The sequence below is a fragment of the Arvicanthis niloticus genome, chromosome 9 (genome assembly GCF_011762505.2).
Source record: "Arvicanthis niloticus isolate mArvNil1 chromosome 9, mArvNil1.pat.X, whole genome shotgun sequence".
Lineage (NCBI taxonomy): Eukaryota > Metazoa > Chordata > Mammalia > Rodentia > Muridae > Arvicanthis > Arvicanthis niloticus.
Genome location: NC_047666.1, coordinates 65646879 through 65668393, shown reverse-complemented (window position 1 = coordinate 65668393; position 21515 = coordinate 65646879). Strand labels below are relative to the sequence as shown.

Here is a 21515-nt window from a genome sequence, read left to right as displayed (position 1 = left end):
GTTCCTGCAGGTTTCTTCTTGCCAAGGCTTCGTTTACTAGCTTGACACGCTTTGGCGGCTCTCTCTTCAGGACCACATTCCTGCCTGTTCCCTACACTTCTTCATCCATGAAATGTTTTCCTGAGCTCAAGGTACCACTGTCTCCAAGGGTTAATTAAGACTATGGTACATCCTTAGGTCTTGGGGGATGGAGGTCTTATTTGTGCTGACACTCAGGAGATCAAGATGACCCACCAAAAGTTGGGGAACAGCATGGATCCTTGTCAAGGAAATCTACTGCCACTTGGGAAGAGGCTTCCACAAGAAAAACCCGCCTTTGTTGTAACCATTGTGATGAATAGTCACCATCCTAGAAAGCAATATTCACAGTGCCTGGGCCACTTACATGCCATGTGGCCATGACTGAAGGAAGCATTTCTCCATCCTGGGCTTCATTTTTTTTTTTCCTTTGGATTAGTCAGGGCGAGCACCTGCTGCTAAGAGGCATGACCATATTCAGTCAAAGTTATACCATGTGTTTGTTACGAAATGGCCTCCTTGTGGGCGTGGTGGTACAGATCTTTAATCCTACCACTCAGAAGGCAGAGGTAGGTGGATCTCTGTGAGTTGAAGACTAGCCTGTTTATGTAGGCTACATACATAATAAAAGGCCTCCCACACGGTATAGCAGAATCCTGTCTCAAAATAAACAAAACACACATTAAAAAAAACCCAGGACAAAGGCCATCATCAGGGATCAGCAGTTAAGAGCATTTACTCCACAATCACGAGGAGCAGAGTTTGGATTTTAGCACACCAGATTCCACATATGCCTGGCTCTGAGGCGATGGGCAGAGACAGAAGGCTCTTTTGGGCTCCCTGGCTTCCAGCATAGCCAAGAAAACATGAGCCCTGGGTTCAGGGAGAGACCCTGCCTCAAAAGAACAGGTAGAGAGAGACAGGAGGACACCAGACACCCTCTTTTGGCCTCTGCATGCATTCTGCATATTTGAGACACACACACAAACAAATCTCAGACATGTATTATTTGAGTACATGTGTGAATACATGTGCTGTAGTCCAGGAGTGGAAGCTAGGGAACAGCTTTTGGGAGTCAATTCTCTCCTTTTTTTTTTTTTTTTTTTTTTTTTTTTTTCTTTTTTTTATTGGATGTTTTATTTATTTACAATACAGATGTCATCCCCTTTCCCCATTTCCCCTCCCTAGAACCCCCCCTCCTCCTTTATGCTTTTATACTATTTTGATTACATGCATGTATTAAGGGTCTAGCAATATAATAGATGCAAATAGTCAAGGAACAAGCAATACAATAAACACAAATAGTCAAGAAAAAGCAAGGCATTAAATCCAGTTCCGTGAACACTCCTGTGACCACTGTTTCTAAGGGCTTATCAAGATGACCAAAGTATCGGAGCCTACTTCCTTGTTCTAGCCTAAAATTTAGATTGCTGTCTGAAATTACTCCTTTGTTCTAGCCTAATATTTAGGTTTCTGCCTGAGATTACTTCTCTGTTCTCGCCTAAGATTTAGATTCCTACCTGAAATTACTTCTTTGTTCTAGCCTAATGTTAGATTCCTGCCTGAAGCCTACTTCTTGTCCTTGGCCAGTGTCAATTCTCTCCTAATATGTGGGTCCTGAGGCTTGAACTCAGGTTGTCAGGCTTGGTGGCAAGTGCCTTCACCTGCCTGGCCATCTCTCTATCCCTAAATAAATCTATAAATAAATAACTCTTTAAAATGGAACAAACAAGGAAGAGAGGGGGTGGGGAGAAAGAGAGAGAGAGAGAGAGAGAGAGAGAGAGAGAGTCAGTCTGAGGCTAGTCTATGTAAATTTGACTCTCAGGCCACTGGTGGGCTATCATCTTGACTGACTTACTAAACCTCCCCATCTGTGGCATGGCGGTGACAGCACCAGCTGCACGGAGCTGTGTGAGGATATAATGCAGGGGTGCAAGTACAGCTGTGACTTCCACATCTGTACATGTGTAAATACTTACACTGATATGGCCGTATCAGTGACTACCAATAGCACTGCAGGAGTCTAAGGGAAGAAATAGCTAAAGCTTCCTCCATGTATATTAGTTTGAACTGGATAACACACTGCAGGCAGTGTATGGCTGCAGTGAGCTTTCCCATGTGGCAGGAAGGAAACTGTGTGTTCCTCTTGGCTCCAAACACCCTCAGAAATTCCACTTCCACACCAGAGCACACACTTCTGCCAGGAGGGTGGAATGGAGTGATAGCCAAAGGTGAGCAACCGTGAGACAGAAGAATGCAAAGATGTGGACAGCATGCCGAGCCAAAAGAGCGAACAGAGAGGACTGGACACTGCGAGCAACCCTTAGCCATGGAATTTAAAAGGCAGCTCACATGAGAGAAAGGAGAAGTTGGACGACCAGGAAATGTGAAGATGCCATTGGGTAGGAGGGGCCATTCCAGACCCATTTTACAACGATGATATACCTCAAAATTGCTGAGAGTTTTTTTCTTTTTTTAGATTTTTGAATTAGGGTCTTGTTTGTTGCTTGTTTTTCTTCTTTTCTTTCCTCCTCTTCCTCCTTCTCTTCTTCCTCTCCCTCTTCCTTCCCCTCCTCTTCCTCCCCCTCCTCTTCATCCTCCCCACCTCTTCTTCATCACCCTCCTCTTCCTCCTCCTCTTTTTCCTCCTCTTCATCTTCCTCATCCTCTTCTTCATCTTCCTCTTCCTTGTCTTCCTCCTCCTCTTCCTCCTCTTCCCCCCTTTCCTCTTTTCAAGATGAGCTCTGTAGACCAGGGCAAACTTGAACTTACAGAGATCTGCTTACCTCTAACCCCCGAGTGCTGGGATTAAAGGGTACACCACCATTGCCTGGTTAGGGTCTTGCTTTATAGCAAATTTATTATGTAGTCTAGTCTGGTCTTTAAACTCAAACTGATCCTCCTCCTCTCTCTCTTGAGTGACGTAATTACACACCTGCCTTTTTTAAAGGAACTTGGGAGGCAACATGTTTGTCATACCAGCACTTGGGAGGCTGAGGCGGCAGCAGCGGTTTTCTGTACTGAGTGTTCCTCAGGCTTGGAGAAGGTTGGGCAGCTTGTACTGTGGCCTGTTCTGTAAGAGGCACTGCTGAGTATCCGCTTTGGGCCTGGCTCAGTGTCACAAGCAAGTGTCCTGGGCAGTCATCTCTCCTAGATCTGTTGATGGGTGTTCTGAGAGTTTTTTCCCAGCTTGTTTTGTTATATAACAAGTAGGTAGAGTGACATGACTGTTGTAGGGAGAGATGTGCTTACTCTGAGTTTAGGAGCTGACACTACAGGATTCCCTGTTTGCATGTTCGCCTACCACATCCTTAAACTTAATTCCTCATAGTTCAGACTGGCCTGGCTGTGCACATGAAGGTGACTTTGAACCTCTTTTCAAAGGAAGTTTGAACTTCAGTGTAAAAAAAGATTTAATTAATTAATTAATTAATTAAAAATATTTTATTTGCATTGGTGTTCTGCCTCCATGTATGTCTGCGTAAGGGTGCCAGATCCCCTGGAATTGAAATTACAGGTGGCCATGTGGGTGCTGGTATTTGAACTCTGTTCCTTTGTTAAGCAGTTAGTGCCTTTAACCACAGAACCATGTCTCCAGCTCCTAATTTATTTTTCTTTTAACTTAAAGTACACTTATTTATTAGTGTGGATGTTCATGGGTAGGTGTGGATATTGCCATTGTGTGCATACTGAGGTCAAAGGACAACCTTCCTCCCACCAGGTGGGTCCTGGGAATCGAACTCAGGTCTTCAGTCTTCACAGCTAGAACCTTTATCTGCTGAGCCACTTTTGTTTACTCTCTTTGATCGGCTTGCTGGTTGGTAGGTAGTTTGATGTGTGTGTATACACTATGTTTGGTTGGTTGGTTGGTTGTTTGGTTGGTTGATGTGTGTGTACACACTGTAACATGTATGTGGAAGTCAGAGAGCAAGTACAGAGCTAGTTCTCTCCTTCCACCTTGACAAGGGTTCCAGTGATCACACTCTGATTGTAGGCTGCAGGGCAAATGCTTTACCTGCTTGGCCATCTGGAGATCCTGGTAACCTTGAATTTCTGATTGAGCCTATGGCCTCTGTCTCCAAAGTGTTAGAACTATAGGCACGTACCACCACACCTGGGTTATGCAGTGCTGAGGCTGGAGACTGAACTCTGGACTTTCTGTATGATCGTCAAGTACTTTACACCCCAACCCTCCAGGGAGTTTTCTGGGTATCTGGTAGGGACAAATAATAAACACCCCATTCTCAGGGTGCACTTCTGGGAGGAGAGACAGTGCTCAGAATATCGGTAGATTACATGGCGCTTGGCGGACACTGAGGATGACAGTAAGCGAAGCTGAGATGTGCTGGTGGGGACAGAGATCCTTGCTCTCATATCACGGTCAGGGAAGATGTCACAAGACCATGACTCCCATCTCCACCCAGGCCACAAAGCCATTCCAGACACTGCCAGGAACATGAAGGTGAGGTTCCCTGATGGGAGGGCAGCAAGCACAAATCCTATTGGGCGAGAGGACCCAGAACATTCCAGGAAGTAGCTCGGAGTGGCAGATAGATGACATCCAGAGAAGTAACTGAGCTGGTTATGAGGGTGGACAAATCCTTTGGGTGCTTCTAGGTCATTGGAGGGACTTGAAGGTGTGTGTATGTGTGTTTTGCAGGTTCCTTGTGTACACTACGTATGAGCTCTACTGCTGTCCCCAGCTTTCTTTACCCTTCCCCCACCCCCTCAAGAAAGTATGTCTCTTGTATTGCTTAAGCTGGGGTCCAGCCCCTGGCAGAAACAATTTCCTCCTGCCTCTCAGCCTCCCAAGTAGCTCCTCCGACACTGCTATCTCATCTGGCAGACCTTGGACTCTTCATCTGAGGAAGATGGGAAGCCAGGTCAGCACCTTTTGGATTTTAGTAGACATGCCAGGTGCCGGGCAGAAAACAGCCTGAAGCAGGGAGCCAGCTGGAGGCCGTTAATAACCCAGGCCAGTGTCGGTCTGTGAGAGTTCTCCAAGCTAATGAGGTTATCTAGATAGGTCCCACCTTGGATTCCAGATGTTGGTCTTCATTTCTGCCTTGCTACTGGGATGCTGGGCCGCCGACATGTCACTCAGGGAAGGTGAAACACAGGGTCGACAGGCTGCACATCTGCCTTACCGCTGGAAACCAGAGCACTGCGGAAATGTTGCTCAGGGAAAGAGAACACAGTCTACGATAGGGGGTCCCAGCCTGTGTTTCTCCGGGTGATAAACAGTGGGAACTGGGACAGATGCTGTGGTTCTCAGTCTCCTGTGCACCCACACACTGTCGGCAACTTTGAGGAGTTGAGAATGGCGGTCTGCAGGCCCATGCTGAGCCAGAGATGTGATGCGGGTGGAATCTGGCTTAGTTCCGAGTGAGTGCCTAATGTACAGAGGGGCTGGATGCCCAGGAAGAGAAGCTCATTGGCTAAATGCTCACACCTGTCTAGATACCTCATTAGCATCATAGAGAACTCTGACGTGACCAGTTGTCACCGTCCTCTTAGCAGAGTGTCATGGTCATATGTTCCAGGAAAGGTAGTCTGGCCCGGAGCTGATTCTAATACTTACTTTTCTCAGTTATGAGATTTACCTGGGTTTTCGAGTCTGCTTCGACCTTGCCAGTTCTGTCTGGTTGCATAGTTGGTTCCACTTGCCTCAAAGGCCAGAGCATGGTAGCTTGGACCACAGAGCTGAGGTGGGAGGAGAGATTTAATTTTGGGAACATTTTGAAAGTGGAACAGTGACAGACTCAGTCATTCCTTCATCCATGCATTGGTTCCATTCATCTGGTGCCAAACACTGGAGATGTTAACTTGTTTGTTTTGAAACACAGTCTCATTATGTAGCCTTGCTGGGTTGGCTAGTTTTATGTCAACGTGTCACAAGCTAGTCATCAGTGAGGAAGGAGCCTCAGTTGAGAAAATGTCTTGTTAAGATGGACTGTAGGCAAGCCTGGAGGGCATTTTATTAATTAGTAATTGAAGTGAGACGCAGCCCATTGTGGGCAAGGCCACTGCTGGGCTGGTGGTCCTGGGTTCTGTAAGTGAGCTAAGCAAGCCATGTGAGCAAGCCAGAATGTAGCACTCCTCCATGGCCTCTGCCTCAGCTCCTGCCTCCAGGTGCCTGCTCTGCTTAAGTTCCTGTCTTGACTTCCTTTAATGATGAACTATGATGTGGAAGTGCAAGCCAAATAAGTCTTTTCCTCCCCAAGTTGCTTTGGCCATGGTGTTTTATCACGGCAATAGTTACCCTGCCTAAGTCTCCTGTCTTCCTTTTCGATCCAGCTATCCTCCCTCCTGCCACCAATACTCAGACTCCCCGCCGTGTCTCCAGCCTGGATTGGCCTGTGGCTCTCAGAAACCTCTTCTCTGTCATTCTATCCTATCCCTGGCCTTTGTCTCTGAATTCTGATAGCTTCTTTAGGCTAAGAGTGTATTCTCCTTTCCAAGGAAGAGACTGACTGAGCTGCAGGCTTCTCATCCTGTTTTTAAAATAAAAAATAAAAGAACTTGGACTCAAACTAGAGGCGGGTTTTCCTCCCTTGGGCTCCTAAGTGCTTCAATACTAGGTATGGACCACCATGCCTGGCCAGAGTTCTCACTGAGCCAGCATTAAGCTTAGCATCCTAAGTCATTAAAAATCTGTGAGATCAAATATAGAAGAAAGACTTTAGGAGAACTAGATTGAGCTAGATTAGAAGGCTGAGTGGAGATCCACGGGCTTGCTGTGGTCCCAAAGCTCCTTTGTAGAACTGTAAGTTCAAGCCCAGCTCCCTAAACTCTAATGTTGTGGTCTCTTCTCCATACCCAACCACTGATGGCTCAGGCTTCAGATTTCATATATTTGCAGCACAATTACCTCTAGTTAGACATGGAGTAGAACTGCTAGACATTCATTGCACTGCCAGCAGCAGCACCTATGGTGTATGTTTCCCTCCGGGGCTTTGGAGAAGACATCTTTCAACACTCAGTTTTAGGTGCAGACTGGCTCACACAGCACCTGAGGAGCCTCCTTCCTCCTTCCTCCCTCAGACACAGACAAGCCAGCGCTCTCGGGCCAGCAGGTCTTTCTGGCAGTTGAAGACTCTTAATTTGGATTTGGCCGTGGGGAAAGGTCATCTTGGAGGCCAGCCTGGCTCTGGCCAAGCTCTCTAGTTACAGCCCGGGGCTCGCCTCACCTGCCCCTGTAATAGCAGCTTCTTCACATGGCCACTGTAGCCTCAGCTGACAGGGCAGGCCTCTGCTATGCCCCCTGGGCCTAGATGTAGAACAAAGAGATGATGGCTTCCCCTACCTCAGCCCTGATGTTCACACAGAGGTTGGCATCTCACTGAGGCCTACCTGCTCCCCAAACCTGAACTCACCCTTCATTCTCAAACACATCTGCTCCATGTTGGATATGTAACAACCCCCCCCCCGGCCCCCACCTAGATACTGAGTTCTGTTTATTGGTCATAGGGAGGAAGATCAAGGATGGGCACATGGTCTGAGCCAACCAGGGCTAGATAGCAATACCTTTTCCTCAAAAAGCAAACAGATGCACACATACAGCAAAATCAGCTATGAAAAGGGGCTGAGGATGTAGGGTGGGTAACAGAGTGCTTACCGAGCATGCACAATGCTAGGTTCGATTTCCAGCACTGTATCAGAACCTGGCACGGTGGCACGTGCCTATTAATATAGCACTTGGGATACGGAAGCAAGAGGATCAGGAGCTCAAAGTTTATTCTCAGCTACATAAGGAGTTCAGAGTTGGCCTAGGCCGTATGAGACCCTGCCTCGAAACTAATAATAGTAATAATAATTTAAAACCCAATACACCCCCTTTATCTTATTTCTAGTACTAGAGGATGTGGCTGGCTCTGGGGACACAGTATGGCCTCCAGGTGGTGGCTCTTTGAGCATTGAGTGAAGACCCCTGTCTGGCCTGAGCCAGGGCCTTAGACTGCAGGAGTTGCCTGGGTTTTGGTTTTGGCTTTGAGACTAGATCGAGAATAGAGGCTTTTTGCCTGTTATACAAATCTTCTATCACTGAGCTATTTCTCCTTGCTGCCTTTTCTGGATGAAGAGGCGGGCCTCCTTCCTGGCAACTATTAGAGTCCCAGGATCATGCTTTCCATTTCCCTGGTAGCCACAAACTGTCTGTAAGGTCCTCCTCATTTCCAGACACAGCAGAAGCTATGAGAGTCTCATAGGCCAGGGCCAGGTATTTCCCACACAGAAAGCCCTGGGAGGGACCAAGGTGTTGAAGCAGCCGCTGTGGACTGAGGAGTTTGGGCTGAGTGGCAGTGGCCCACGTGTCCTGATTCCACTATTGTCACCATTCTGTCTGGTGATGATGTAGTCTTCTCTCACTCCTGGGATATCCCTGTGTTCCAAGGAGGAAAAAAGGGGAAACTTACACAGTCCTTATTCTAAGTCCCCACCCAAGGTGGGCAGAGGAAGGAGCCCACACTCAAGCTCCCCCCACTGAGAGGTTGTGGTGTTTCTGCAGGTCGGAATGAGCTGATTGCACGCTACATCAAGCTCCGGACAGGGAAGACGCGCACAAGGAAGCAGGTGAGTCTGGAGAGGTCTCCCCAAGGGAATTGGAGAGGCACCCACTTCTCTGGGTTCCCTGATTCTTCTGTTTACTAGAGTCAAACTCCCTTTCTGGGATACTAGGAGAAAAAAGCAAATCATTTCCCCCTTGTGAGGTACTGCCAGACTCAAGGTGAACTGGGCAGGCAGAGTGACTCCCGCGCCCCCGCGCGCCCCCCCCCCCAACTAGTACATTCACAAGTGTAGGCAGAGAGCCATGGAGGGCTGAGGGTTGGGGACACATAAGCTGTCTGGGAGGTGGAGACACGAACTCTCTATTTCTGCAACAGGTCTCCAGCCACATCCAGGTGCTTGCCCGTCGAAAAGCCCGGGAGATCCAGGCCAAGCTCAAGGTAAAGAAAACTGTCAGCAGAGAAAGTTAGCCCTGTGGATTCAGGGGCTTCCACTGTGTTGAGCCTATGTGCTTCTTCTTGCTGTTAAGGACAGTTGGGGTCTAGCCTGTGGCATCTGTGTAGAGCCATGTGTATGGATGGCAGTCTCCTGATGGGCCCTACCAGGGATTTAGTGTGGAAGGGTCCAGACTCAGTGTTTTTGTCCCCTTGTGTTCTCGGGGATGGGCAGTTCCATCTGCTCCCAGATGGCCCTTGGTATAAGGTCATTTGCTGATGGGTCCTCCAGGAAAGACAGTCCTCCAGGACCCTGGACCTATGCTCTTTGGGTGAGCACTAAGAGGGGGTGATCCTTCTATCAGGGAGAACCTCCCCCACCAACGGTTTCTCTGTGTATTCTTAGCTTTCTTGGAACTCACTCTATAGACTAGGCTGGCCTTGAACTCACAGAGATTCACTTGTCTCTGTCTCCTGACTGCTGGGATTAAAGGCATGCTCCATAACCACCTCTTATCCCATCACCTCTTATCTGACCCGGGTCCAGATTCGGTCAGTGGAACCACAGACCTCTCTGCCCCCTAAGAAGCCACTCGCCCGCCTCACACTTCCGTTCCTGTCCTCAGCCCACCTATCCGACACACCCCATAGCTGTGGCTCAGCACCTTCATTCTTTGTCCCCAGGACAGCTGGCCTGCCTGCAGCTGTGGATCCCTCCCTGGAACACTTCCAGCCCTACAGCCCTGCTTGTTCTCCATGTCCCCTCTCTGGTCTGCCTCTGACACAGTGGGAGCCCCGGTGACAGCAGTGGACAGAATAACTGCATTATGTTTAGAGTGTCTAGGGGGATGTTCAGTTCCTTGGGACCTCTCTACCATGCATCCTCGCTTCAAGGACTCTTGTGTCTGTTTATAACTCGAGTCAAAGGCAGCCATCATTGGCCCTTAGTCAGGCATCAAGAGGAGCCAGAAACCTCTTTAAAATGCCTACATTGTCATGTATCTGCATCTTCCCCAGAGACTGGCCTGGGGACTTGTCCTACTTTCAAGGCTCTTGAGACCACCGTTATTAAGATCTGAGGTGGACAGTAGGGTACGTGGAAATCCCTGGGCTTGGTTCTACCCCATCTTTGTCTCATGGCCCTGTCCTGTATCCTTCATGAGCACCGTTCAGTATCCTCAAAAAGTCAGGATGATGTGGCACAGTGATTGGCAATGCCCCCCTCAACTGGAAGATGCATAACTCCTGGCTCTGCTGTCTGGCCATTGATGTCATCCTTACGATGTTCTTTCCACTTCCTTCTGCCTCTTGCCTCATGCACTGAGGATGTGGTTTTCTGAGCCCTGTCATTTGTTTAGATTAAGGATACAGGAAGGGACACATGTTGCCGGCATGGAACAGATGGAGCTCTCTGGACTTGGGGTTCAGTTGTAAATCTCAGCAGCCCTTAGGATATGGTCTTTCAAATTCACCTCAGGGAGAAGCCTGGGAGGGCTGGCCTAGAATGTTTTTTTCTCTCCCAGAAGTACATGGTATCAGTTATCAGAGATGGCCTTTAAGAACAAGACTCAAGTTTATCCACAGAAGACAGTGGCTGAGGATGCCAGCAACAGACCTCACCCACTCTCTGCTTTCACAAGCAAGCACATAGTGGGGAACGAGTAAGCACATAGTGTGGCTTCCATGTGCTCTATAGTGAGCGCTGGCTGCTGCTACATCCTAACACATTTCCATTGTCCCCTTGGCTGGCATTGCCTTCTCTGTGCCAGCTCACAATGTGTCAGTCCTTTTTCTGAGACAATAAAAATTTTTTTTTCTCAGACTGGGTAGTCTGAGAAGCATAAATCTGAATATGATTGTATATGCCTATAGTCTTATCAGGAGGCTGAAGCAGAAAGATCTTGCAAGCCCAGGCATTTGAGAACAGCTAATATAGGCGTATCATCTCAGTTACTTGGGAGGCTGACACAGGAGGATCCAAGTTCAAGATCAGCATGGGCACTCTCGTGAGACCCTATCTGAAAGTTTTAAACAAGAAGGGGCTGGCAGTAGAGTATTGAGTGCTTCTATGGTGGAAGACCCTGAATGAAAGCCTCAGTATCAAGGAAGAAATGGGTAGGGGCCATGGATATAGCTACTGCAGGGTTGAGTGGCTGCCGCATGTTCAAGTCCTAGGTTCAAACTCTAGCACAAAGAGAAAAGGAGGGAAAGGCTTATAGATGATGGCACTGGAGACTTGGGCAGTGATTGAGAGCGCTTGTTGCTTTTGCAGGGGACCTGGGTTCAGTTTCCAGCACCTACATAGTAGCTCACAATCACCTGTAACTCTAGTTCCAGCGGGTCTGATACCTTCTGGCTTCTGCAGGCACCAGCCATGCGCACACTGCACATATACACAGGCAGGCAAAACACTCACACACATAAAATAAATGATTAATTGATGAAAACGAAGAATAGATGCTTACGTGGCTCACGACCTGAGACCATGGCTGCAGTATCTATTTCACCATCTGTGGGGCCTTCTTCCAGCGTTTAAGCCTGGAGAAGGGTGTTACCACACAGAGAGCAAGGCCGGACCAGTCACTCATCCTCTCCTTGTAAACTACTAATGCCATCAAGTGGACTCACCTTCACGACTTTGCTTAATTACCTCCGGAAGCTCTAAATAACCATCAACCTGTGATCATAGTGGAATAGTTGAGGCCCAGCAGGGACCACTCTCTTAAGGCTATCCCTGCCTCGTCCATGACTCAGTTCTTCATAAGAGATCCTCCTGATCCTCCACCCTCCCAGGGGTCAAAGTGTACTAGCATTTCTCAAGATCCTCTGGATGCTGCTCCAGGCCACACCTATTTCCAGATTGTTCCTGAGTAGCTTCTCGGTGACACCTCTGGGACCCCCAGAGCTAGTCTATATCCTGTCTTGGAGTTGCTGTGTGGAACTGAGGGAGATTGTCCTGCAGATTTTTTAAGCTACAGAGGTATCTGCCAGTCCCAAGGCAGACTTGGTTCTACCAAATTCTCATTCACTAGGAGATACTAGTTCACCAGTTTGATATAGATGGAAACTAGGGCCGCAGGTTCGATGGTAGAGCGCATGCTTAGTGTGCTTGAAGTTTGGGGTTCCGTCCTCAGCACTAGAAACAGACAGAGAGGAGAGGGCGGGAGGCAGTGTGGCAGATGAGGCAGGCAGTCTGGCATATATAGTCTCTAGTCAGGTTCATGTGTCCCCAGCAGATGAGGAGACTGATCAATGAAGCCAAGCCACCCGCTCAGGCACCAACACATTAATACTTCAAACTCCAATCTGGTCCCTAGCTCTGGCTGCTGGCCCTGGACAGCTTTTCTGACCCGGAAGACCAGACCATGCCTCCCCTGTGCCTGGTTGGTGGCCCTGCTCAGGCCCTCCCTTCCCATGTCTCCCCAGGACCAGGCAGCTAAGAACAAGGCCCTGCAGAGTATGGCCGCCATGTCGTCCGCCCAGATCGTCTCGGCCACAGCCTACCACAGTAAAATGGCTCTTGCCCGGGGCCCTGGCTACCCAGCAATCTCAGGGGTAAGTGGGGCAGCCCAGAGCAAGAGGCCAACACAGCTTTTCTTCATCCTTTCTTTTCTACAGAGCAGAACAGTGGCCAGTCTCAATTCCTGTCTTCTGAGCCCTTCCAGGGCCCATTCTAACAGCATAGCATTGCCAGTGGTAGACCCTCCGTTTATTCCTTAACAGTGACACAGCAGGCCTGCAGAGAGAACAAGAGGCTGCTCTCATGAGCTGCCTGATGAGAATTGGCTTAATTCATAGTTGAGGAAGCAGAAAGATGGGAACTGAATCCCAGAGCTTTGACGTAGCACTATGGCGTCCTCAATACCCACCATTCATCCTTGTCTCTGCTCCTGCTCTGCATCCCTGGAGTGTCCGTTCCATGTGGAGAGCTGAAGTCTAGGGACGAATCTGTGCTCAGATTTCAACTTTGTCAGCCGAACAACCAGTCTCTGAGCCATGTCCGCATTGTCACACTTTTAGAATGTTCCAGAAATCGTCCTCCTTCCCAAGCTTGTCATACCGCCTGAATGGCTTTTTAAGATGCCCCACTTGCACTATCCTCACAGTTGGGAAGGAAGTATGTCTTGAATGCCACAGGTCTTTCCGTTATATTTCCTAAGAGGGTCTTAGAGGCTGTTAGTTGGGATATTAAATAGATGGGACATAAAGTGATAGTGTGGTCACTTGGATTAAATCATTCTTTTCTTGTGCGTTCGAGATGGGAGCATACCTTGAAAGCAGGCTAAGCACACGCTCTGCCACTGAGCCCCTGAGTAGACTTCTTGGCTCTAGGACCTCAGAGCCAAACATGCTTCGAGGCCTTACATGCTAAAGAGCCTTGTGACTCCTGATGGGAGGGAGAAAGTGCATGGTCGGCAGGCCTGGCTTTCTCCATGCAGCATAGAGAAAAACACACCTAGGTGTGGCTGCTGCCTGCATCACGCCATTAAACAGAGAGGCATCAGCTCGTCTTCCTCCCGCTGATGGAGCTACCTTTCTTCCGCCTTTTCCACCCGGAGGCCTGCATGGTCTGTCCCTCACAGGTTCTTCCCACACTCCTGGTGGGCTCTGGCCCCATGCACAACACAACTGTGCTGAGTCTATACTTTTTGCCTCCACAGTTTTGGCAAGGAGCTTTGCCAGGCCAACCTGGGACATCCCATGAGTGAGTATGGTTTGCTTTCTCACCCCTCACTCCCTGAACTGATTTTGCACTCAGAATCTTAGGAAACAGAGCCTAGCTAGGGGAGATGGGGAAAGGGGACTGCAGTGTGCAATTAGCCTGTTCAGGATAGCTTTGCTGTCAGACTTGCTTAATCTGCAGTGTCCACACTCAGAGTGCCATTTACTGACATGCTCATCTGTACAAGGTGGGGGAGGAACTAGAGCTTGAAACCCAAAAAGGCATCAGGTTGGCCCAAGAGAGGATGTAAGGTGGACTGCCTCAACAGATATATTGCTTCTATCACTCAAACACAAAGCCTGGGGGAATTGGCAGGGGAGGGTGCTAGAAACCAATGCCTTCTAAGGCCTAAGGCCACCAGTGACCAAGCGACCAGAGCCTGATGCCTCCTCTCTTCTTTCTCCTGCAGTGTGAAACCTTTCTCTCAAAATACCTACACTGTCCAGCCTCCGCTGCCTCTGCCAGGTAGGTGGGTGGTGCATGATCCCCTTATGTGTCATACTCTCTGCCTCCTGCCTCAGGTCCCAGGCCCCCAGCACCCGGATCCTGCTCTTATCACTGCTAGACACCATGCTGCCATGTGTTCAGCTCATACAGTGCAACTTTCTGACTATCCCACGGTTCGTGTCTCTAGTCAGCATGCTGTACAGCCATACCACATGGGTGCTACATAGTATTCTGGGGTGACACCAAATGCTGTCCTTGCCGCTGTGCCCGTTGTGCTCAGGGCTGGCTGGGACACAGGACTGGAAGGAAGTGCTTGTGTGCCCAGTCGCTCTTGTAGGGTACATGTGCTGCTGGCTCTTCAGGCCTTCCCCTCGGAGTGCTACCTACCGCTTCTCAATTGGGAGCTGAGGGGCACTGGATTCTAAGCCTCACCTTTGCCTGGCACAGGAGACCCTGGTGTCTGAAGAGTACTGCCAGGTATTGATACCTAAGCAGCTTGCTGGTTTGGGCCCTCCCCCAGGCTTCAGCTGACCTTCTCAGGCGGGTTCCTCAGCCCTTTCCACACTGCAGTCCCAGCCAGGGATTTCAGCCTTCCTTGGAGAGTGACCAGCTGTGACATTCTGGTGGTGGCCCTTCAAGCTTTCCTGGCACCCCCAGTGCCCGCTCACTGCTTCCTTCACCCACATATGGAGCATCTCTGAGTTGGGTCCAGTCCTCATGTCCCTGTCCTCTTTTCTGTTCTCTTCACTCTGTCCATGCTCTTGCAGTCTGCATGCAGATCCACCTAATTCTTGCCCGGATTACTACAGTCACCTCTTCACTGGCTCCCTGTGGTTCTCAAAGCATCTCTCTGATTATGCTATTTCCAGCCTTAAGATGCTTCCAGGCCCTGTGGTTCCTTATGTAGTGATCTCTGAGCTCTGCAGTAGATTTTCTGGACTCCTGAGACTCAGCTTACTGTGCTCCCTGCTCTGCCTCTGGGCTGTGGCTAGAGTGCTCCTCCTGGACCACTCACCTGGATCCCACCCAGGTTAGGTGCCCAGTTTGCCCAGCCAGGGCTCTGCAGACCTCTGTCTAGCAGGGGTGTTCTTCATTGCCATTTCTGTTCGTACTCGGATAATGTATCTGTGTTTTCTTGTCTGTACCTACACTATGCACGGATTCCTGGGTGCCATGGGGCTAAAGGAAGGAAGGAAAGGATTCGATGGATGCCCTAAGTACAGGCTGGTGTGTTCACCATGGCAGTCTTCTCTCCTGGACTGTTCTTGCTTGGTCTCCTCTTTCTTTGTTTACCCTGTACTGAGTCCACTGCTTCTGCCAGGGTGCTAGAGGCAACCAGCATCCTCCAGAAGGAAAACCTGGATCCTGAAGGTTTTGCCTCTACTGTGTCTCCCTCTGTCCTACCCTTCTTCCGCAATGGAGAAGGAATGAAAAACTGCCCAGCTCAGCCAAGGCGCTTGCCTAGATTGCTATGTGTATCAAAACCATAGCTCCCATCTTAAATGGAATAAGGGATAGTTTACTCTGGAGCCATTATGAGTGAGCACGGCCTGGGAACACAGATTTAGGTTACCCCAGATTTCATGTTCCAATGTGAAAATGGGTTCACAGGGGTTTTTATATTTTTACTGGACAAAGAAAGTCATGAGTCAAGACAACTTTAAAATACACTGGTGGATACACCAGAGAGGCAGGTACAAGATCTGGGGGGGGGGGGGGGGGGAGTGGGAGGCTATTCTACAGGTCTAAGATGCTCTGTGCTGACGCTCCTAGCTCTTGGAATGGCAGAAACCAGTGTTCTGTTAAGCTAATAGCTTCTGAGAGGTTTCTACTTATTAACACATGGCATTAGTTCAGATACAGAGTGTGTGCTGTGAGGAATGGCTGTTCCAGAAGACTCAGCTAAATAAAGTAATTAGCCTCTGAAACGATAAATTCCAATCTCTCCACAGTTCTGACATTCCAACTGGCCCATGAGTCTCTGCAGACACAGAAACTCCTTCCAGGAGGTTTTTTGTTCCCAGCCAGACACAGCTGCTTTTCAGGAATGTTTTTTGGTTCACAGTGCTTGCTCCAGGCAGGGTTTCCATCTCTCGAATTACCAGGAAGGGAAAAAAATTGCAAAGCTGACCATTTCTCAGCCCAACTTAACTCAGCCAGCGACTTTCCTTGACTTGGGAATAGAATCCATCCTGTTCGCCAGCATCCCCGGCTGACTACAGAGCCTTGTTTCCCACTCTCAATCCAGAAAGCTCTTCCTTAAAATGTGGCTTTCCAGATTCTGTCATCTGGTTCCCAGGCCCCACATACTTGCCTCTGTTGGTCCCCAGATTGGAGCACTCCTTCCCCACACACATCTAGACTCTCATGCCCCTCCCCCTGGATTCCCCTCTCTTTCAGTTCTGTAGACGAGGCTGACCTCAAACCCACAGCGTTCTGCCTGCCTCTGCCTCCTGAGTGCTGGGATTAAAGGTGTGCGCCACCACTGCATTGTTACCTAATACCTTCTTTAAACCTCACCGTCCTGATTGGCCTCAGGGGCACCAAGAAGTCTTCTGTGGTGCTGGGGGCACACTTCATCAACACTAGCCTAGGTCTGTGGTCATTCCTTAGAAACCTATGTTGTAGTTGATATTCTGAGTTTGAGGCAACTGTGAGCCCTCCAGGAAACTTCCTGCTTCCAGGGCCTCTGAATTAGTGTGGTGTTTGGTTCAGCTGGCTAATTCCTACTTGGACTAGAAATTACCCTAGGGCAGGAATCCTGCAGTGCCTGCCCTACCTGCTTTCCAGGGAACCTGGGCTGTTGAGAATCCGTCCACCTTGAGCAAGGGCCTGTGCAGAAGCTTGGGACCACTGAACTGGATCGGGCACAGGCTCTGCCCTGCCACTGGGCATACTTTCACTGGTTTTATCAAGTTCTTACTGATGATATGAGCAGGGAGGACAAGAAGGGGCAGGTTCCAGTGTCTCGCTCCTCTCACGTAGGCTTTGAGTCTCCGGCAGGACCCACCCCGTCGCCCTCTGCACCGCCGGCTCCTCCATGGCAAGGCCGCAGCATAGCCAGCTCCAAGCTCTGGATGTTGGAGTTCTCTGCTTTCCTGGAGCGCCAGCAAGATCCCGACACAGTAAGTCCTCCTATGTCTGACTGTCAAACTCCAGGAGAGGCCACCTTAATCTCAGAGGTTTTGCCACCGTTGTAGGGCCCCAGTCTTACAAGCCCAGAGTAAGTCACCAATCCTATAGGCCTTGTCCTCAAAGAAAGGCCTCGAATCCTGCAGCTTCTGTCTCCATGCTATGTGCCCCTGTCAATGGAGGCCCTATCATCCACATAGTAGGTCCCCTGATACCCATCCTATTAAAATGGATTCCCAACCCTGGAAGTCCTGCCCCCGCAGAAGACTTTACCTCCTACCCTTCCTACCTCCTCTGGCTTCCTTCTCTTTTTTCTCCTTCTCCCTCAGGTCTTATTAGAATCCTTGGTTTTTTTTTTTTTTTTTTTTTTTTCCTTCTCCTCTCAACTGTTCCATGTGTTGTCCTCACTCCCCCACCCCCGTTCTTTACTCAGTTCTTTCCCTTGCTTTCTGTGTATCTCCTACCTCAAGCCTTCCTGGCTTCTGTTCTCCCTTTCTGTTCTCTCAGGCTTCTCCCCTGGTTCTTATTTCTCTTCTTACTCTAATGTCCTTTTCTCCCAACCCTGCCCCTCCCCACCCTCCACTCCTTAGCTCTGAGGGGCGCTCAGGAGGCTAGGATGACTACCGTGGAGTCCCTGTCATCTGAGACAATAGCAAGGTGCAGCAGGTTACTCCTGACCCAGTTCATCTATCGGGTAGCGCTAGGGAACCCCTAACCCTTGCCTCCTGTCTTAGTTAGGGTTTTACTGCTGTGAACAGGCACCATGACCAAGGCAACTCTTTTTTGTTGTTGTTTTGAGACAGGGTTTCTCTGTGTAGCCCTGGCTGTCCTGAAACTCACTCTGTAGATCAGGCTGGCCTTGAATTCAGAAATTCACTTGCCTCTCCCTCCCAAGTGCTGGGATTAAAGGTGTGCACCACCACTGGCTGGCCCAAGGCAACTCTTATAAGGACAACATGTAATTGGGGCTGGCTTACAGGTTCAGAGGTTCAGTTCATTATCATCAAGGCAGGAACATGGCAGTGTCCAGGCAGGCATGGTGCAGGAGGAGCTGAGAGTTCTACATCTTCATCTGAAGGCTGGTAGTGGAAGACTGGCTTCCAGGCAGCTTGGCAAGGGTCTTAAGCCCAAACCCACAGGGCCACACCTACTCCAACAGAGCCATACCTTCTAATAGTGCCACTCCTTGGACCAAGCTTATATAAACTGTAACACCTCCCTTTTCTGAATGAGGAAACTGAGGCCTGCACAGAGAGGTAAAGTTATTTGCCTCGGGTTATATACTGTACTTACAGTAGACAGTTGGGCTGTCTCTACCCCACCTTCTGGGCATCACTCTCAGATGGATTGTTCTTCTGTCCACAGTACAACAAACACCTGTTCGTACACATCAGCCAGTCAAGGCCAAGCTACAGCGACCCCTACCTCGAAACTGTGGACATCCGCCAGATCTATGACAAGTTCCCAGAGAAGAAGGGGGGCCTCAAGGAGCTATTTGAACGGGGGCCCTCTAATGCTTTCTTCCTTGTGAAGTTCTGGGTAAGCCCTGGGCCTCTCTTTCCTTCAGTGGTGAGGAGAGCGGGAAAGAGAAGGCATGATGGTGTGTAGAAAGCAAGGGGGTGGGACGGGGCATCAGGAAGAAGCACACACAGGAGGTCACTGCTTGTAGAAGCATGGCATCAGAATATGTCGAGGAGGCCGTAGAGCTGTGGGATGGAAGGCCTTTGCTTCCTTTCTTCTTCCTTCCTTTCCGTGTCCTGTTTCTTTCTATGCTGGCTATAGATAGCGCTGCCTCTAGCATACTAAGGTATGCTTCTCAAATCCTGCCCGAGCTCAAGAGCCTCTTCTCTGATAGCTGTGGCAGTGTCCTGGTCAGGAACTGGGGCATTAAGGAGGCAATCGTCCTGGGGAAAGACTGAGACATGACACAGGGCTGGGAGGAGAGTCTGCTTGGAGCTGTTGGTTCTGGGCCTGATGCTGGTCCCCACCTGGTTGGTTCTCCAGGGCTCATCTGTGAATCCTACTAGGCTTGGCAGAGCTGGGCAAACAGGAGTATGGCTAAGGATGTCTCTTAGTGCAGCCCAGGACACCCATAAGGAAACACTGATGTCTGTCTCAAGCAGCCCCATCCACAGGCTTGGCCTTTGCTGCTCTTCTTGTCCCTCCATGGATGTTGGAGACCATGAGATGCTCTAGTCTGAGATCAGGAGTCACAGAACTGCCCACAGTTTCTTCCAGGGCCTAGAACACACAGAAGGGACACCAGGACAGTGGCCAGTAAAGGCAGGAAGTCCTCCAGGGACCTGACTGAACTTCAGATAGGTAACTTTTCCTGTATCTGACACCAGGCCTGGGATCCAGCGCTGATTCTCCCTGCTCCCTGTGGTCTCTGCCACAGAGGACCACCGGGTGCTTTTCTTCAACCTACTTAGTGCTGGAGCACCCTCTACTTAGTCGCTTGTTTTTTAATTTTATGGCACTGGGGTTGGAGCCCAGGTTGGCCTTGGTAAACACTTCTCTAAAGTGTTCTCCCTTTGAGCAGCACCTCAGCCCTGCCTGCTGGCTCCTCTTTCTACTTCTGCCCCAGCCTAATTTGCTCCCGAGCCTCTTGGTAATCTGGGAATCTCTCATCTTGGAAAGAACATGTTGACAGTGAAGGTATGTACCATATTCTAGGTGGCTTTCAGTCTCTGCCTAGGAATGCCCAGCCCAGCCCTCCCTACAGCTAAGCCAGTTCCCGACTCTCAGAGAAGACTCCAGTGCTGTGTTAGAAACCTGGGGCCTTACCTTGACAGTGTGTACTTTTTGCCCTGCGATTGTAGAAATAGCTGGTTCTCCAAGCAGGTTGGTGCCTGGATCTGGATTTGAGGCACAGGCAGGATCTGCTAGGCAGAGGGGAGGAAGGCCATTTTCTCCCTAGCAATGAATGAGTAGAAACAGGACAAAGAAGCAGGGACATTTGGAGAAAGGTACATGAGACAGAGTGGCGATGGTCCCAGATGGTCCTTTATTAAATTCTAGGGCTTAACTGATGTAGATAGAATATAGGGAGAGAGAGAGAGAGAGAGAGAGAGAGAGAGAGAAAGAGAGAGAGAATGTGTGTGTGTGTATATGATGCTTGCTCTACCATTATGCTACGTAGCATTCCATTGATCTTCTTAAATAAGTGTGTTTATAGTTACTAATTCCGAGAGCCTTTCATAAGTAAGGAAAAGCATCTGATTCTTGTGCTGATTTCTTCCTAAGTCCCAGAGTGGTGAACTGTAATGTTCCTTTAGGTTTTATATCCTGTGTCGGTAAACAGTTATCTGTATCTTGATGTCATAGCTAAGGCATTCTAGATTTATTTTACTATAGAATAGAGATGTGCTTCACATCACTTTCCCCTCACTCCAGGGGACTCCCACGGGGCGAGTCATACATCCTTGAGCCAAAACCACACAATGTTTGCACTTTGTTGGACACTGTACATTGGTCACCCAAGAGCTGAAGACTATATTGGGACTCCATTTCCTTTATCATGTACCTTTTCTTTTTCCTATATGTAAATGGATTTGTTTTTGTAAACTGGGTATTTTAAATGAGGTTATTCTTAAAATTTTACAGATTGCTCCACGAGAACCATCATATAAAACTGCCTGGGCTTCCTGGGTTCTGGGATTACAAGTATCCGCCATCTCATCTAAAGTACAGAGGCCATTTGTAAACACATGGCTCTCCCGTCTTCTGGTGTACATGCCCGAGGCCATTCTGCTTCGCTATGCACAGGGAATCTTATGGTTGCCTTTTTCCTCTCTGGAAGTTTTTTATACCGCCTTGATTTCTGTGTTTTCAATTTCTCATTGATGACCTTTGGATTGTATCTTGTCTTCCTTCCCATCTTTGGCTCTATGCTTGGTAGGCACCTTTAATTATGAGATTAGAGTCTTCCTATTTTGGGACATGTATGTGCATTATTTCTTTAAAAATTTCTCTCATTCATTTTGCCGACTCCTTAATGCTACCCTACTTCCTGGCTTGTTCTCTATGCTTTTTACTTTTTGGGAAGTGATAAGGGAGTTGAAACTGAATGGAACTGTTCCGGTCTAGGCTGGCCTGTGACCCACAGTATGCTCAGACTGTCCTCAAACTTATAGTGATCCTCCTGTCTCAGCCTCCCAAGTGTCAGGATCATAAGTCATCAACGTGTTTGTGTGTTGTGTGTCTCTTGTTGTCCTGGAGATCACTAAATAGGCCAGGCCAAAGCCCCAAGTCTCT

At 49.1% G+C, this 21515-nt stretch overlaps 1 protein-coding gene across 1 annotated transcript in view; it reads left to right on the top strand.

The window, feature by feature from the left end:
- Positions 1-21515, top strand: part of Tead4 (TEA domain transcription factor 4) — a 45229-nt gene that overhangs the window by 10996 nt on the left and 12718 nt on the right. The window contains exons 2-8 of the mRNA XM_034512605.2: positions 8524-8588; positions 8900-8962; positions 12383-12511; positions 13618-13661; positions 14089-14144; positions 17112-17251; positions 18624-18797. Coding sequence (XP_034368496.2) covers positions 8524-8588; positions 8900-8962; positions 12383-12511; positions 13618-13661; positions 14089-14144; positions 17112-17251; positions 18624-18797 — 671 coding nt within the window. The remainder of the gene's footprint in view (positions 1-8523; positions 8589-8899; positions 8963-12382; positions 12512-13617; positions 13662-14088; positions 14145-17111; positions 17252-18623; positions 18798-21515) is intronic.